We start from the raw sequence: 19,978 nt of genomic DNA, 5'->3' as shown, positions 1-19,978 counted from the left end.
GATCTTTAAAAATAACACCGTTATCATTTATGCGAAAGTTTGTCATTTAGATGAATATTTTGCAATAATGGGCTTGCAGTACGAAGAAATAGGTTTCTTTAATAGTAATGAAAGTTACGTTTGGATATCAAATTGATTTATTTGGATGCAAAATGATCAAAGTGATCACGTCGGGCGCACCTAAAAGTTGGACGACATTTTTTTTTTAATTTGGTACCTGGAAAATGAAGAAAGTGACACGTGCCTCATTAGTTCGTTTCCCATCAATCACATGGGGGGGACGAGGTAGGAGGGGGCTATCCGCTTCTCTTTTTTTTCAGCCGGGCACCTGGCGTAAAACAAAACAAAAAGTGACGTCCGACCTACGCGCTGGATCGCTCACGTGTTTCGTCCGTGTGTGCAGGGGTTCGCCGATCAAACAGCCGTCATGCGCCGCGAGAAGCGTGGGCCTTCCCTTCGCGGAGGGAAATCGGTCAGGCGGGGCCCCGGGCATCGTTCGAATGACACGCGACTTTCCGTGGCTCGCGGACCCGGTCGGAGAGGAGACGAGAGAAAAAAAACAAGAGACGAGTGACGGCCGTCCGCTGCAGGGGCTGCGTCACGAGCGAATACCCTCATGTGCGCATGCGCCGACATCCAGATCGCACTAATGAATAAAGAGGTGAATGGAGACGGAGCGAAACGGCACTCGGGATCTCATTAAGATGAATCTCCGTGTGAATAATAACCCTGGAGGAGTTCATTGGAACCCCTAGCCGTAAACTGGGCGATAGACCGGCCTGAGGTATTCTTAGATATGAATATGTAAGTGCGCGGAGAAACCCAGGACGTTGGAGATGGGTACAAACGCCATTCAAAGTCAGTAGGAATGTAACTTACCTGTGGCTGCGTTGTCTAAATTAGCAATTTATTCGGAGTTTATTCGTGCTTATCCAACTGGTTGTTATTTTATTTTTAATTTATTTTCCCATAAAACAACCCAAGTTTGGCCTTTTACGACTGAAAATATTCAACAATTAACAATGAACGATCATCGAACAAACAACACCCACTTCCTGGATAGGGGCATCCTACCCACGCGGGACTCGAACCCGCGACCTTCGGTGTGCCAGGCGAGGACTTCTCCCCGGCTGCTTTTTTTTGACAAATTAGGAATGACCGTAATGAGGCCAAATTTTAATGCTTATCCTTAACGGAGTGAGTGAATTTTCCTTGCGAAATATATGGTGTAACTATGTTTTAATAATAATGGGCGAGTATATTGAAGCTTGTTTTATCAACCGAGCGGAAATGCGTATGCTCAACCATTTCTTTTCTGCGATATCAATCTAAAAGCTCCGTCCTATTGCATTCTCTCAGCTCCCTTTGATGAGAATTTTGTGATTTCGTTAAAGATTAATGATAGTATATTTTACATCGGGTTAGTTATTATCTGAAATCATTTCTTATCTTTTTTCGGAAATCAAGACCGAATCATTTTTGTTTCATTTTTTTTATTTCGCTCGCCTTTAGTCAATAGTTAGTTTAGTTTTTAGCGTTGCGTTGTTGCTCGCGCATTTCCATGGAGATATGCCTGAATATTGACTTTTTCACTATGCCTCTTTTTCTATTAAAAATATTCATTTATTTCCCTGACAATTTTTGCTAACAAGATTCGTCCACTAGCCTGTGTGCAAATAATGTGAGCTTAGCGCAAAAGCACATGCGTTTGCCTCTTTCTACTATACATCTTACAGAAAAGTGGCTCATTACTTATACTGGTTTACTTGAAGTATATATGCAGTTATTCGCCGTTTTTAACAACTAAAATAGAGAACAGGCAATAGACATTGAGTAGAGCAAGTCGCCGGGACATATAGTACAGATCAGAAAAGGTCAATGGACCTAGTGAATAAAGGCCAATGGGAGAGTTGGTGGAAAATGACAAGATAGATGGTATGTTTAAAATAAGGGCAATAGAAAGCAAGATTGCAAATTGGAATGAAGGAGGAGAGTTTGTATGATTTTTATCAGGGTTAAATCAATGAAACCTTATTATTATGCTATTTGGTAATTCTTGAGTTTTTTCAATCTTCTGTATGTGGCCACCCTACGTAATGAGTCATCATCATCATCAATAGTCAACAATCCTACGATTGATTTGACGTAGCTCTCCATTCGATTCTCCTGTGAGCTTGTATTTTCACGCCTAGCTATTTGTCCTCTTTCACATCCTTCATTATCTTTCCCATATACTTAATCCGAGGTCTTACTTTTTCGTTCTTACCATCCACTAGTTCCTGAACGATTGTCATCATCACACCATCGTTCCTCAAGATGAAGATGCTCCATCTTCTTATTAAGGCTTTTTATAATGTTTCTTTTCATTCCTACTCTTCTCAGAACTTTCCTCATTTCTCCCTTGATCGATTCATTTGATTATCATCATTACTTCGCCTTATTTCAATGCATTCTTTATTGTACTCCCCGCTACTGTCATCGTCCATGACTCACTGCCATGGAGAAGCATACTCCAGATGTAGTTCTGATGCATAGCAGTTAAAATATGGACGTTTAGATCTAAACGTCTTAGAGATAGTTATTGGTAATAACGGAAAATTAATCAGTCAATTTGCTTTCATTACCTATAGGTACCGTAAAATGAGGTTAATAGGCTTATTTTTCAACTTGCTTATGCTATAACTTTTAGACTATGCAAAACAGCATAGTGAATTCAATGCCATTTTATGTGTTTAGGCCTATATTTTTTTTATTCATTATCTTAGACATCTTAAAATTTTTATGGGTGAGATGTGTGGTCTGATTCTATAGGTCCACGCAATGGGGTGAATAGACTCCTACATGATTTCCACTTGCAGATTCCATCCTTCTTTAACTTTGATTAAGAGGCTAAAAAAATATGTTGCAATTTTCAATTAATTATTTAATTCGTACTACGCGTTTCGGCTCCCAGAGCCATCATCTGCTGCAAGACTCTCTTGTACCAGATGATGATATTACACCTTTCATTTCGAACTAATTGAGTTTTGTGTCTTTCGGGTTTTTTTTGGCGTCTCAGTAAATATGAAAATGTACCATTTGGCCAGATAAATTCATCTACTACAGAGCTCGCTGGGCGTTAATTCTCTCATGTGATACACCATGAAATTGCGGAGAGGTATTCTTTGTTCCCTCGACGAACAACTCCAGATCGAATCTCGTGCATTTCGGATATTGCGCGATCCCTGCGCTGCCGCTATCGACGCTGTTCTCATCCTTTCTGGGGCCGGAAATGAGGTGAGGTGGGTGTAATCTTTCGAGTCAAAAGTTTTTGATAAAGAAAGATGCTTTAAACCCGGGACAGTAGAATTTTATACTTCTCAGAGACTCTCTCGTCGTCTTCCTTACACCTCAGCACACATTTAAAGGCTCATTAACGCAGTTATCTGCTCGGTGGTCTGAAGTAACGAAGAAGTTAAGTTATTACGTGACTTGATATCTCGGGTAATGGCTTGGCATTAGCTTTGACCACAGCTCTTCTACGATAGAAAAAACTAACCTATAGTATTTTTTTCTGTTAAAGCTCGCTGTATGTGAGCCGTTCACATTTACAGAGTCACATGGGTCTCTATACATCCCGACCTTTTCCTATGGTAGATTTTGGGTTTCCAATGAGAGATAATTTAATTTTAGATCGATGGCTATTCTTTGCATGGTTATTCGTTGGCGCATTTATAATTAAACTATAAATAGCCCATGTCGTGCAAGTTACGGATCAGCGTGTTTTAGTTTCAGAACGGTTCAGGTGTTGTAGCTTTACGTGGCTGAACACCTATATTTTAGGCATCAGAACATAATGGAAATACAAAAGTATCCTTGATAAAAGCCTAAGGGAAAAGAACCCAAAATATTGTATTTGAGTCCTGGTGAATCACATCTTTCTTTATTACGGCGCCTTCATGTTCATGTTATGTTGTTCAACCTGCTGATTAATTTTTTTTGAGATTAATATTTCCGATCCATGCTTTATGACGTGCGTAGCTTAGTTTTAGAAGTGGATTATTTAAAAATTCAATTCCGAGGGAAAACTTGAGATTTTATTTAGAGTCAACGGTAGACGTGTAGTTTACCGGCAACAAAATATTAATGGGTATCCCACAAACAAAGTGTGTCCGTTAAAATGGGGAACTTTTATCAATAATGTACCCTCAAGTTATTTTTACCCCCATCGAGAATTATGAATGAACAAATATGCCGTTGCAATGATTCGATTGGCTATGGTACTTCGTTGTTGTTTTATTTCAGCGCCACATAAATGACAAATGTTCCACAAACAAACAGTAAATAAGTCGTGTTATTTGATTAAGGCCTTTGTTAAACGACCAGTTTTTCTCTCTCTCACATTCTCCCGCGCGCATAAATATAGAGCGAGGATGAGGCATTGAATCGTTGGAAAATTCCGTGTACCTCGTTTATTGAAGGCGAATCAAGTGAAACCTTTATGAAGGAAAACGTTCATAATGGCCACTTATCCCGCCGAACCGTATGTGCTTTTGAATAACTCATACTCCCCCACCCTCATCCGGGTGCCTAGTCACCGGATTCCGGGAGTGAAAAAGTACGGAAAAGAATCGATTTTTAATGTGTTTCATAGCCGTGCAGATAAAAAAGGAAAAAAAACAGACCCTTTTTCGTCCCCCACCCTTTCCGAATCCTTGGGCTCCTACCTTCTGCCCGCAATCCGTTATCGGAGACGGATCAACGCCTAGGACGTTCCCTGTGTACGTCTCAGCACTCTTTTTCTCTCTCCAATCCCATATACCCTTACCCCACCTCCTGTCTGAGCCCCCAAAAATCCTCACTACCCCTCACAAACCAACCTAGTGTCTCCCGTGACAAAAAAATAACAAAAAACCTTTTGGCTAAGGACTTCTGTTTTTTTTATTCCCTCTCACGTAAAAACCTATGCGTTGTACATCGGCAGTAACAAATCCTCATTTTTCCGGGAGAAAGATTTTTTTTCCTCGGTCGCCTCGGTCGTAATCCTTTTGGCGTTGTCTCTCCACGTCGTTGACAGCGCCGAAATATATATATAATAAAAAAGCGAGAGGAACAAGGGGCTCATTTGAGGCCAAAACCGGCCAAAAAAATAGCTCTGCGTTTTTATCAACTGTTTGTTCGTTGTTGTTTTTTTTATTCCGATGAGCTTCCGTTGAGATAAAAAGCTGGCGGGGATAAAATAGAGCTTTGAACATTTTCCATGTTTCCTCTCGGTAGAATTATAAACAAAGTTATGTCCGTGAATAATGTCAAGGGGAGATTAAAAAAAATGAAACGCTCACTAAAATTTCGTTTGGGAAATTTAACCTTAAATTATACTTAAATGGAAAATTATTGCTTACGACTTCATAAAGACTAATTTATTGAGTAGGAAATTACATTAATGCATCTGTGGAGTGAAATAAAAGTAGTCGAACCGGAAAATGTGTTGGTAAAAGAGCCCAAGACGAGTGTTCGCAGTGTTCTTGCAAATCAAAGTGAATGGAATATTATTATTGCTCTGCTATATTTTCTCGTTGCTTTTTTGATTTCATCGAAACGACCTATGCTCTTGTAAAAATATCATTAGCGAGTAGGCTACTTTCGAGGTCAATTTTTCTCTTGCGTCACAAAATTTACACACCTATATAACAGTGAATGTTAGGCGAAAGGCTAAATACTGATGATTAGAGAAAAATTATATTCTTTATATAATTAATATGTAATGGGTTAATATGGGTTAATTACTACGTAAATGTTCGGTATGAGTCGGAATAATAATGCCTTTTGCATGTGTCGTATATCTGCCATTTATTGGATGGCCATTGGTATAACTCTCATTTTGCAGTAAAATAACGAGACAATTCATTGCAACCAGACTCCCCTGAATTACGGTTCAGCGGAAAAGCGATTTTCAGTGAGAATAATTAAAACGTCAGGTGTTTCCGTGAAACGATTCCGGCATATAAAATTCATGAGTATGGGTTACCAGTGGTAATAGGGTTGGACCTTCCGGGATTATACCGGATATCACAATTAGTGTTTTGTATTTACTTTACGAGTACAGTGCATGGATAGCAGTGACTCATTCTGTAGAATACAAAATCATCTAAAATGGGTAGTTGCGAATATTTTTCATATTTTTGTTAATTTTTATGAAAAAATTGTAATTATATTTTATTAATGAGAATAATATTCCGATGCTTATTAAAGTAAACCAGTCATTCCATTAAAACTAGACGAGAAGATCACCAACGCACCATTCGGATTGGAAAACATCAAGCAAACCTACGGAACCACGATAAACTTCAGAAAAAATGCTCTTTTCTTCAGTGAAACTGTTCTATTCTCGACCGATCCCTGAGGCTTTGTAGATGAGGAATCTTAAGACAACTCAGTGAGGGACTGGCTACAAAATCAGCCACACTTTCGATGCTGCTTTGGAGTCAAATGAAATGAAGACTCTTTCTACTTTTCCCTTCCAAACTGCCCCCCTCCCACGAACCATAATAAATGCACTTCATCGGGAAGTTAACTTATTACCTCAGAAATAAAAAATACTATTAACGGCCACAAAACGTCCGGCTGTCACCGAATCAGTGCGCAGGATACACTAGAAAACAACTTATACAACCGGAATTCGATCAATACGATTAAAAACATTTCACACTATAGATTCATGTTTCTAAAAATTATAGGCGGTCAATTACCAACACACATTTCGTGATTTCCAAATTTTGATTTGAGAATGATAATTTAAATAAGAATGATACAATTTTTTAACCATATCCGACCTAGAGCTGCTCCTAGGAGCAGTATAATTTCAAGACTTCTCATTTGAAAAATATTTAAATGTTCTACTCAATCATAGTTATTGTGGTAGCTCTATTTCGCCATTGAAATTAACAGCTCATAAGAACACGTACTAGTTTAAGTCTTTTCTGAATAGAGCTGAAAGTGTATGCCTTTTTTGTTGCTTAGAAGCAGCATTGGGTTATAATGGGTTGAGTGAAAAATTGTTTTTCTGCGTAAGATTTACAAAATCCTTCTCTTAGATTTTAATCTAGTTTCAAGAAGGCGATTGAATTTGGTTGCATGAAATTCATGGAAAATTGTAGTTGTCCACTAATTTTATTGAAGAGAACGCATCAACGGCCAATTTCCTTAATACTTGAAGAATTATTACAATTTTATCTATTACCATGTATTATTATCCCCATTTTATTTACCTTGATTAGCATTGGTGCCTAAGAATGCTACTTCTTTGTCTATGTATTTGATATATATCATGGTATCTTTTATTGATAATTTTTGAGAGTTGTTCTATGAATTCTTTATATAATTTAAGTGCCTATATATATAAATAACATGCCTAAAGTGCGGCACTGATATGATATTTTTTATTTTGATATTCTCTAGTTTGAATCAAAATACTCAGGTTTCTGATGGTAATAGCCGATGCCGTAATAGATGGACTGAATTTAAATGAAAAGCTATTTTTATCTAAAAATTTTATTTCATTCATGCTAGTGTATGCAACATATATATTCCATTGTTTTATTATCGCTGACGCTCTGTTTTATGAGAAATCAACCCCTGATATTGCTATTTCATTTATTTTTAAATATAAATTCATCTTGGTGTTTAGAAATTCATACAATTCTGCTTGAAGTGTGATTTTCAAATTATTATTTCCTTATTGATTCTATAAATGTAGCATTAATATTTTCAAAATATTCCCTGAACAAACACTTAAATGAATTCGTACACGAGATGTAAGCCAATGCTCTTCACCAGACGCAGTGGTCGGTAGAGCCGTGTCGTATATTGCAACACCGTTGTATTTTTAAAATATACCTGTATACATAGATCCTTATCGAGTGATTTAATTGAATGGCAAACACTGCTTCGTGAAATCCAAAAACATTGGGTTTTGTTCGGGAAGTGAATTATTTTATCGCGGCGGAGGTGAACTCACTTCATTGCCGAGTCCTGTCTACTATCCACTTATATTCAGAGAAAAATTCCCTCGCCATCAATTCTTACTCGAACATTTTTGCGCGATAATTAGTAAATCCACTGAGAGATGGATTTTCATTGAGCCCGTAGAGTCACCTCTCTCCAGCTACCACGCTTTTTATAACCGCTGATGCGAAAAATGCGGGGCGTATTGATGGTTTGTTTCAATGAATATAATCATCCAGTCTTCGCGAAAGCGTAGCGATGCAACACGCCGAGAATCAGGGGGGATCGCTTCATACACTTGTGTGTCTCAAATAACGAAAGCAGCTCTCGACGAGTCTTCTGTCGTTCCTTACATTTCTTTCCACTGTCACATTCCAGAGGGTTTTTATTTTATTATTTTGTCGTTGCTCCACCAACGAGGAAATGGATTTCCATTAAAATAGCTCTTCCTCAAGGGGCGTTATTTTTTTAATCGTTTTGTACACACGGCTGAGTGGAATTCAGTGAAATATTAGTTCAAATCCGGAATTGAAGTACATCGGCGTGGCTGACACGACTGACCTCTTTCGACGCCAAACACGGATGTAACAGTCTTGTCGATCGATTGTTTCGCTTCGCATCGTGTCGTATTTCGTCCCGCCTTAGGCGTCTGGGAAAATTTAGTTCTGCGTAATGCGTACCTGGAGGTGAACCGAAGTTCACAGACATTATTTAAAGCAAATAAAAAAACTACGCAAAAACATTTTCAAATCTGTCACTTGCATTGAAAAAGGAACAAAATCTATGAAACAACTTCGAATTCAAGTGAATCTCCATGTCGGATAACATTTATTCCGCGAGGCAGGAACTTATGCCCTCAGGATAGATGAAACATAACTACTGAGTTTTAAAGGTATCAGTGTAGTCTACACTCACACCTTTAAAATTCAGTTGTTATGTTTATTTATACGCATGTATTATAAGGAATAAGTATTTCATACCTGCGTCCATCGTACTCGGGTCATTTATATCGTCCACAATAAGTAATTATAATCATTACAGGACTAATTCCTTGAATGTAGCGATGAAAGGTAGATCATATTAGGTTCCACTGGAAACTTTTAGGGGTGATTTTCATTCATTAATGGCAAGTTTTAAATTCTTTAATGGAGAAAAAGTCTTTCCGAAGGCAATAAATTAGGTAAGTCTATCTATGAGATATCAATCAGTCTATTAGTATTTGAGGTTAAATCATCATGCACAGATTTTAAAAAAACTCCATATACTGGCTTATTTTATAAATTCATAAAAACAGCTGCCTTTAAGCTATAATTTCGCCGAAATCGGTCACCGACTGCAAAGGACGGTCAACCCGTCCAATTGACGAGTAATGTTCATCAGCGTATCTATTTTTTATTTGGCTCACTTTGATAAGCTGGTTTGGCGACTACTCCGCTTCCTCATCATCGCACTCGGATTCGAACCCTCGGCAGAGATTTTCCCTTTGGCATCCGATCCCTCTACGAATCTGGTACCGTCATTCCAACACGATAAATGAGAAAGATTCACTGTGTATTTTAACCCTGGATCTTATTGTGTGAGTGAGTCGCTGCTTGGGATGGGAAATTGATTCCTGGACTGAGTTTAATTTCTCCTCCTTCGTATTGTTTTGACGGTAAATGAGCTTGTTTCTCGCTCGTGGTTCCTCAGAAACTGAGACGGGTAAATGTTTACCGGTGGCGTGATTGTGCACTGTGATTGTCCTTGGCACAGAAGCTCTTGGCCCGCAAACAATCGTGAGGGATTTGCCTGCCGTTCATAACCCCGGCATCCTAAGGTCTCCTTCAAGCCCGTTGAGGGATTCAATTGCCGAGGTGAGTGTGTGATCCCTGTGGCTTGTTCCCTGGCTGGGAGTCAATTTGCCCGCAAACCCTCGCAGTTAACGGTACAGAATGCAATAGTATTTTCATTTTGCACCCTCCTTTTTCTGGCCATCCGCGAATTGATTTTGACAATCGGAGTTTTACTCTATATATGGCTTGTTATGCAGAATCTATAGTATTGGTTATGACCCTTTTTATGCATCAATTTACCAACAGTTAAAGAGAACAAACTTTGTATTTATCCGCCAATTTATTTTCGTGGTACAACTAGTTTCGACGAAGCGGCGTCGTCCTCAGACAATCGTGCAAAGGTTACAATAGATAAAATATCCTTATATATCATGTGGTTATCGATGGGGAGAAAGTAGCCACCCCTTCCACCTACCTTCTTTCTCCCCCTCGAAAACCGCATGGTGTATATAAGGATATTTTATTTCTTGTAACCTGTGTACCTGAGGATGACGCCGCTGCGTCGAAACTAGTTGTACCACGAAAATAAATTAGTGGATAAATACAAAGTTTGCTCTTTTTAACTGTTGAAATGAACTTCCACAAGGTTGAGCCTGATACTATAGAGATTATTAATTTACCATTCTATCAAACTTCGAAACTGCATACGTTTGACTGCACGTTAATGTGTTTGCGCCTACTTGGTACGTAGCATATGGAAACATCAATTTAGCGTACAATCCTTAAAAATGAGATCAGCTGCGAGAAAAATTGAGTTAATAACTGATGCTTCACAAATTGAGCTCAGGTAAACCAACGAAAGAAAATGTTTTGGTGCAAGAATGTACTTGTATATCCTTTCAGACGTTTTATATGTTCCACATTAAACGTCAAATGTGCGGAAAATTCTACTTTTTCTGGAAAAAAATTGGGATTGACTGCAAAGGGTGTGTGATGCATATTTATTACGTGTCTTTATGCATCTGTGTTGATAGTAGATCAATTATTAATTACAAATAGTACACCAATATTTTTTCAACAACGAAACGGCTGTCTCAACCATTAAGGAACTCCTTTTTTTCTGAATTACAATTCAATATTATGGGTAAGTTTGTAGCGAAATGTTTAGAAGGGAAATACCAGAAATAATGAGCATAAATAAATGTGCTTATTTTTTTAAATTTAGCATAATATTATTTGTTTGTGATCCCATAGCCTGTTCTATGAAACAGAAAAAGTGTAGTTTAAATATTTCGATGCGCTAACCAGCGACCTTCGCATCGCTGAGTGGGAAATAGTATTTTTACTCATGGCTCGGACTGGGTTAACATTTTTTTTTCGATTTGTGCTTCTGTTGCATGGAATGTTTAGTAAATGACCAGGTATTGGAGGGAAATTTATTATTCATGTGTCATCTTTCGCCACCGAAAGTTAACCCACACAATAGCAATTATTCTTAGTTTCTCTAAAATTTAGTGTAGGTAAAATTTTTATCTGTATAAAGGCCATCTCGCTTACACGCTTAATATGGTGGGTAGATAATCAATAAAAATGAGCCATATTCAAGCGTTACTTGATAATGACACTATGCTATTCACCACTTTATATATTTCTAAAAACTACAAAAGGTGCAACTAAGTAAGCCAGGCTCTAAAAAGCGGTACTCTGAAGAAATTTTGTTCAGTGTGAAATAAATATTACGGTGGATAGACTGTTTAACCTCTGTCAAGTGTTGTTGGTGCTTGCTAATTAATGCGGCAAATTCTAGATTGCACTGTTTTTAAATCTTCTTGAGTGGCTTTCTCAATACGAAGAGGTGCCATAAGAGGTATCACTGCCTTTTAATAAACGTTTGACTGAGGTAAATATGTAGTCATTTTACTAAATGTCATGGTTTTTGCCATAGTTCCGATTGCTGAAGTAATTTAAATGTAAAAAATATGGATGCTAATGAAGGTTTGGTGAGCTTGAAACTTGAAGCACATAAGGACAATCATATGAGAAGTACAGTTTTTCTTTGGTCAAGAATGGTAAACCGATTTATTAACCACTCATGGTGGTCTAAAAGTTAGGGTATTCACCGATGAAGTGTTACTAATTTAATGGCTACCATTGAAGCTAGGGTTTTACATATGGGCTTTGAAAATAAGTACTGATGTGATATTTCTTATTAGAATAAATAACGTTGAAATCACGTGAAACTCTCCGCCTTATAAAAGTCTGCACGAAAGATATCCTAGGAATGTGGAAAGTGGAATGCTTCCCATTGAAATGATGCTTGATATTTTATGATGTTATGATTTTACGTTGCTGTTACGGGGACGATAACGAAGCTGCTAGAAATGCTATCTGCAACCCACTTAAATGGGATAAAACTAAGAAGTTTAGTAAATAATTCTACTGAATGATTAATTACTAATTTACCTCCTTTCCGGAGCCAATAATTGGAGCGATAGCTGAATTAGAGATGCAATTTACTACATGCTCACAGTGGCGCCGACTCCATGGGGCCTGAGGGGGCCCGACCCCCCTCAAAAGTTCGTTATGGGTGTGATGAAAAAATGTGCCAGGCTTGTCGATTTTCCCCGGAGTGTCCAAAATCGAGATTCGAGTTATCAGGGTTCTAATGCTGATCATATTACTCTTCTAAAATGCTTAAAAAACTTAAAACTCATTACTTGTAAAATTTCCCGGTGCAAGATCCCCGGTTAGCCCCCCCCCAATATTTTTTGAAAGTCCGCACCCCTGCATGCTCAAGACTGTTTGACATGATTTCCAATCATCCACTCCCCGTATCACTGACTAAAGACTAAAGAAGCATTGGAAATCCTATTCGACGCATGAAAATTAAATAAAATTCCTGTCAGGCCAGGTGAATAGGTGCTTTTCACCGAGAACTGGCACGTGAGTTTGGAGAGAAATGAGGGTGCAAGGGGGGGGGGGATGAGAGGGGGATTAACGGAGTATGGGGGGAGGAGATAAAATTGGTCTTTTTTGGGGTGAAGGGGAGAGGAGGAGGAAAACATAGAGTAATAAGAGAAAAAAACGCAGGGATTGTGGTTTTCGGAGTGTGATAGGATAAGAGAAACCCTGACGAGTTGTCCCCGCGTCAAATCTCCCCACGCCCGCCGTTCCATGGCAGCCCGCACGCAAGTGTACGTTACTCTCTATGGATACAGAAAAAAAACAATCATAAATCAATGAGATAAACACGAGAAAAAATGAAAATGTATGGAGACGCGATGGTCCAACTTCTTGACGAATATTACCGTGCATATATCGAGTGATGACATCCCTGTAAGTTCCAAAAGCGGCTTATTTCTTCCGTTTATCAAATAAACAAAGCTCACCATAGGCTTTTATGTGTTTCCGCAGGAACTAATTGGAATTCTAGAGGCCTAATAATTGAAGTGTAACCACTTATTACCTGTGAAGATTGCTTTTTTATTCCAATTATTTTGATGCATGTTAAGTTTTTTAATTTTTGTACTGTGTTTTATTTTAAAGTGAATTCAAATTTGATTTATTTTAGTTCACAAGAAAACAAATGAAACAATAAAGTTGAAAACTTTTAACGATAAAAGTAGCTGTTTTTTCCCATGCGTTGGGTGCTTAAATGTTTTTCTGGCGAGTGATGTTAATGCTAAATAGAGTTTTGAATTTCAGTAATAAGAGACGAAAATAATGGTGGGGAATAATCAAGGAAGAGAGTGACGTATCAAAGTACCCTTCTACTTTGTTGGCTCTAGCATAGTTCTTAACAAGAATACACTAGAAGAACATATTCTTCTCACAATGGAAAACTTTTGGAAAGTCGACAGCATTCCATGAGCGTGGCAAAGTGTTTCGCCAGCTGCATGCCCCAAATACTTAGGCTGGAGTTATGGTTGAAAAACTTTTCTAAAATAGTGGAGAACCAAATTTCAGTTTTTATTCTATCATTAAATGAAGTTTATATAATATTTTATTGTCAAATGTTCACAATTTTGAATTTATGTGCCTAACGAAGCTAGCCTGCCTTCATTTATTGAAAGCGATATAAATAGTGTCAAAATAGTCTGATCACAAAAGGGACAAAGTGTTGCAAATTTTGTGAAAGCAACCGTAAATATATTTTCGGGGCTTAAAAAACACACAAAGTAATCTTCCTCTCATTTTGGGTTCCAGTATATATGGTTCGGCTCCGATACACAACCAATAAGAATAAATTACCTTTTTTACCAGTTCGGGAATCTTTCGCAGAATAATGAAAGGTCAGTCTGTACAGGATTTTCATGCCATTTCTACCAAAATTCTTGAGGGCAAAGAGTGGCGTATAGTTAAAGAGTCAAAGGTAAGGATGGGAAAATTATTCTCCCAGATCTCATATGCTTCCTTGCTTTTTGCATCCAAATTCTCCGAGACTCGTAAAAACGGCAAGCGGATGGACTATACAGATACAACTTGGAAAAAATACCTTCGTCCCCTAAAATCCATCTAAGCGCTTTTTTAAATTCGTTCTCCTCGAAATCAAGAACTAGGTGAATATGTATTTTTAAATTTTGACTAATTAAAGCTTTATTATTGTTTATAATGATATTTGCTTATTGCTTATAATGAATTAGTGGCAGAAATTTTAATGCTTTAATCGCTGAAAAAAACATGTTGAATTTTATTTCACACTTAAAATTAAGCAATTGCCTCAGCTAAAAATTACTATTTCTTGCACGTTTGACTAGTATAGATTGATTTCCCTTTAGAAATTTTGTTTGAAATGAAGACGCGATTAATTTCAATTTAGTTTGAACAAAACTCTTTATGAGAAAATTGTCATGAATAAACTTGCCTTAGCGTTTGGATTGACTTCCATAATGCTTGTTAATTCTTTAAATACGGAATCATAATTTAGTTTTTGGGTACACAAATTGCCATATTAAGAACCTTAGAGCACATATAGGTCTAAAATATTAGTTAAGGTTTATGATAATAACAAGTCGATATGTGAGTATGCCTACTATTGGATTCTAGTCAAAATACGCTTAATAAATGATTTTTTTCAATGTGAAATTGGACTTTCAAATAGTAACACGGCCTTGAAGATGGGAAACAAGTCGTCTCTCGAAACGTCGGCTTATACGACAGAATTAACCTGGCGGAAAATCCGAAAAGAATTCATCAAAAATACGCTAAGTTAACTAATGTTGGTGGTCGTAAACCTTCCCATTCGTCCTCTGGAGTTAGAACGTAATTGAAGTAGTATCGAGTAAAATAACATTTGCTAGCTGCAATCCGCAAGGAGTGTAAGTCACGTTGACCTCACGCCCATCCTCGCATAATAATCCAATGAAGTCTTCGATCCAAGGAAGGGTTCATAAAACATAGCTGTCTCACGCAAAGACGGCCTGAATTTCCGCTCTATCGGTTTCCCATCCCATTCCAATATTGGATGAATGATAACATATTATTGGTTTACGAAAACATTCCTGGAATCATCGTTATAAGGTTTCTCCGGGCATCGTATTTTACGCGGTAATCAAATTATGATGAATAGATGTTCCTATTGATCAGACACTATGCATTTCCTCCTGCGGCATGCCCCGTCGACCTATTTATAATTTCTGATATCAATTAAGATGACAGCAAATACTAATGGATCACCCCTGTACCGTTTGGCAACCGAGCAATGGTGAGGCTATTAACGCTGTGAAATATCAGAGTTTGGCATCTCTTAATTTTTTTTGATATTCCTAGCACGCTATATTTTGCAAATGTAACCAATCCCGTCTTATGAGTACGCCGATAATTAGGGGATTTGGTTGGTGTGGTGGCTAGAATGTTGGCTTCCCACCCGGCGGGCTCGGGCTCAAATCCCAGCGGTGGCAGAGAATTTTCAGAGACTGCCCGATCCCTGCTTGAGTGTTGTGTGGAGGACATTTCAAGCGCAACATTCCGTCCGTCGGATGGGACGTTAAGCCGTGGTCCCCTTGGCGCCTTTCGTTAAGAGCAGGCTAATGCCGACGCCGGGTTTCTCTCCACCCTTCCTTAACTACCCCTTCCCACATGGCGCAAAATGACCTAAGCTGTCGGTCGCCTCCTCCAAATACCAAACCACCATCCAATGATTACTAACGGGCTCGTAGCTGGTTATATTTGTGACGCCGAGAAACTGCAATATTATGAATGGTAAGCGGTAAGACATGAATATATTACTTGGAAAAAAATTAACCTCGGTCCCCAAAATTCCATCTAAGCGCTATTTTAATTCATTCTCCTGTATATATCAAGGACTAGGACATTATTTATTTGTAATTTGTGGATAATTAAGACTAAAACAATTTGTGAGAAAATGCTAATACTGGGCTGAGGTAAGACATTTTAATAGTGGTAACAGATAACCGAATATATGCAGTGCTAGACTCTGATGCCCTACCCATTTCCGTGAGGACATTGTTAGGAGAGAGAAGGAAGATTTTGTGAAGGGGACTTATGCGCCCTAATTTGGCTTCCGGGGGCCACACGATTTTGAAGATCAATTTCAGGTTCCCCTCATAATGTCGACCCTTGATTCCTGGCTTGTCGCTCACGCCATAAATTACCCTTTCGTGGGGCTTCATTATATTGACTCCTCCTGCTATCGCCTCGTTTGAATAAGTGATGAATCGCCTCATCTACTTATTAACCAGACGAGACCACTAGAAATGATGCATATTTAAACCAAGAAAAAAATTATGGGACTCTTGTTTATTTTTACCGCGTAGAGAATCATTTCTGCGGTTATTAACCTATGACAGTGACGTCATGACAAAATTAGCAGTGCCGGACCGCACTTTCCTCAATATTTTTTTTAGAAATGGATTGTTACTCTGTGGTTTTATATTTTAAGTTATTATTACATTTTATCACAATTTTTTTTATTTTGGTTACCAATGTATGTTAAAAAATTTGAGGCACCAAAATGGATAAAAGTGTAATTTGACTATTTCGTCTTTTGTTAACTAGTCCCGGAACGGCGTTGCCACTGCCTGCGATGACTATAAATAGTGACGCGCATATTTTTCACATATTTTATAATATCATACGCATTTTTGCGGTTTTATTTTATGGAGTGTATGACTTAATAAAATTTCCTCTAGATTTCGAAGTCATGTCGGTGAAATCCTATTTGTTCTTTTAAATTAGTTTCTGCAAAATTGATTCGTCGTTTAAGATTTTGAGGCCCCAAATCTCTTGCATAGAATTTTTTAGGCAGTAATGTTGTTGGTAGAGATGGAACTGATGTCTCGCGATCTGTAATTGCTGGAGAAATCTACCACAAAAAATTGCAGTGAATTTAAAAAAATATCCTATCCCTAGAGATGCGTGTTAATAACTTCCCTTACTTCAGGAGAAAGAAGTAAACGATTATACATTAATTACTCTGACGCTCAATGCTAGCGGTCATTCCATTGGTGCATCGGAAATTTCTCTTTGCACCAGTATCAATTCAATTTTTTACACTCACTTCCACTTCGCTATTTTGTTGTAAAATCTTAAGAAATTGCGATTGCGATACTCCAATCACTTATAAATTGACTCGGACAGCTCCGAAATCCTGTAGCGAGAGGGGATACGCTCTGATTTTTATCTCACTTTATTAAAGATAACCTCATCAAACTTCATTTTGCGTTCAGAGGTCACGAGTTTGGAAAATAAATTGGGTTTGGAAATGTTATTAGTAGATACAATCTATAATTTCCATGTGGTCGAAATTGGGAATTGAGAATTATTCATTTTCCTGTCCGGTTCATTAATTTAAACGTGTTCATTATTCTTTTATAGTACATGAATATTAATTACATCAATCAACTTGAATTTAATTACCAGTTCATATTATAAATGATCAGGAATAATGTGGATTATCTTTAATCGAAAGTACCAGTTTTTCTTTTGTGATTGTGAATTGGTTTAGAGTTTTTCATAGCGTTAACATCAACAGTAAATTGCCGCAAGGTAAGTTTATAGCATGATATCAGCATGCACAAATATCACAATTGGGAAAAAAAACTATCGTCCGTAATTGTTAAAGCAGTGTTGAAGAACTACACCTAATACTCTGAATAGTATTCCTTTACGTTTTGCACTCTGAGAGTCTTACGGCACACCATAATATGCATTACAGTAAGGAGAAAATTTTGCGTTCCTTATTTTCAAAATTTAAGACTATTTACGAATTAAGTTCCTTTTTCAAAAATAAACATATGCGTCTTATCTTCTCCATCGATTTAAGCGATATTAGAAGAGTTTTGTGGGCAATTTAATCAGGAATACTGTCATTGCCACTGTTTAAATGAATTATAAGTTTTGAATATTACTGAACTTACTATTCTTTTTCACTATAGAAACGTGAAGTTTTTTTTAAGTTAAGCGTAATTAAAGTAAGAAGGAAAGTTTCCACCAAACGGACGACTAAAAGTGAATGCGATGAATAGAGAATAGTGGGTGTGAGTTATTTACCACGAGGAAACTTGTCGAGAAAATTAATTCTGCTTGGAAATTAATTTCACACATCAATATAGGGCTTATTATCATTACAAGGTCATGCAAATTCCATTCTCATAGGTACTATTTGACGAAGAACTACTTGGTGGGGATTTCTCTCTATTAGTTTGTTCAATATCACTCACTGTTTCTCGCTATCAATTTCACTAACCTATGAGGCTAATTGAAGAAGAAAAACAGCGCTTACCGCTGATGAGAGCAAGAGCTGACAGGAGGGTGAGCCAAGTTTTGGCCGAGGCGAAGGTCCATGGCTCACAGCTCCTGGTTCCTCCCGCAAGCATTCCTCAAGGTCCCCGCGGCTGAAACGGCCGCCAGCTCTTCTATGGAGTGATGCTTCTCGCCCTTGTCAGACTAAGGCGCCACCGTCAGACTTAACTTCTTGCGACGTAGAACTCCTCCGGGGTCCAGCATGAATATCTCCACGCTTAGGTTTTTATAATATTTTCCTAACGAGCGTTGCGATGGCTTTACCACCTGCCTTTGACATATGACTATTTGTAACGCTGATATTTGTTTTCTGTTATTAAAATTTAGTTCAATTCGTACGGAATAATATGTACGGAATAATAAATATTTATTTCTCAATTAAAATAACCACTTTCAGAAACTTTGATGTTGTCTGCAATTGGCAAAATTAACCGAGGTTCAATGTACCGAATCTATTATTGAAATCACGAAAGGACGCTAAGCAGTGTTGACAACGCTGGCTGCTCCAACTAATGCGCCGTAACTAAAAACATACAAGCGTTTAAAACCCAAATTTTGTCTTAATTTTAATTTCACACTAAAATTGATAGTCTAGATAAAATTCACTAGAGCAAATAGAGATATAATACTATTTTTTCCGATACTTGAATATATTTTTTAAATTGCGAAAACCGCTCAGCGCTTGTCAAGTATTATTTTATAATCCTCCTGGGACACGGGAGTACGACTCGGTATATAACGCTCACAAAAGCACGCGAAAGGCACGTTTTCCCTCTCTCGATAGGAAGGGATGACGTCGACGGGCCGCATTGGGTGTCGCGCGGCCGACCCCGTGTTCTCCGATCAACTGTCGCGACCGCTGTCAGAGTGTGCACTGGCTGGCGCCCGCGTGGAAGGCAGCCCGGCGCGCGCTCACGTCGGGAGGAGGATGGGGTGGAGGGGAGAGGTGGCGCGGTGGGGGAATCATCGTCTCCTAGGGAACCAAATTCTCAAACTCTTACCCATGAACTTCCCAAGCATCCCTGACGGCCTTCCTTACTCATCTTCAACTGGTTGAACGCATAAATCAAGCAAGGTTTTAAGAAGGTTTTGTTTCCTCCTCACGGTTCAAAACAAAGCCTCACCCCCAGATATTTATAAATTGGTATATATTACTATGTGTACTTAGTAGATATGTAGTAGTGTGCTTATATTTGTTTTCAAATGTACTGCTTTTGTTAAGGCGATTTTGTTATACAAAAGACATTTCTAGGGCATAACTAAGGCATATATCATGATTCATGAAGGATAAAATCGTCTGTGGAGAAAATCTTCTGCAGCCATGACACAATTGACTGAAATTCGCCATTCAGACAGATGTTTAATAGTTTGAACCTCGGCTATACGATTTAAAATGAAGTATTAAAAAGCAATATAAAAAATTGCAAAACATTTGTGTTAATCCATTAGAAAAATGTTGA

General features: G+C 38.0%; 1 protein-coding gene across 1 annotated transcript in view; it reads right to left on the bottom strand.

Moving 5' to 3' along the window:
• Nucleotides 1–19,378, bottom strand: part of LOC124156237 — a 47,503-nt gene extending 28,125 nt beyond the window's left edge. The window contains exon 1 of the mRNA XM_046530646.1: nt 18,499–19,378. Within this exon, the coding sequence (XP_046386602.1) occupies nt 18,499–18,592 (94 nt within the window). The 5' untranslated portion in view covers nt 18,593–19,378. The remainder of the gene's footprint in view (nt 1–18,498) is intronic.
• Nucleotides 19,379–19,978: the final 600 nt, after the last annotated feature.

Source organism: Ischnura elegans, chromosome 3 (genome assembly GCF_921293095.1).
Source record: "Ischnura elegans chromosome 3, ioIscEleg1.1, whole genome shotgun sequence".
Classification (NCBI taxonomy): domain Eukaryota; kingdom Metazoa; phylum Arthropoda; class Insecta; order Odonata; family Coenagrionidae; genus Ischnura; species Ischnura elegans.
The sequence above is the reverse complement of the archived record's forward strand: the minus strand, read 5'-3'. Positions and strand labels throughout refer to the sequence as shown.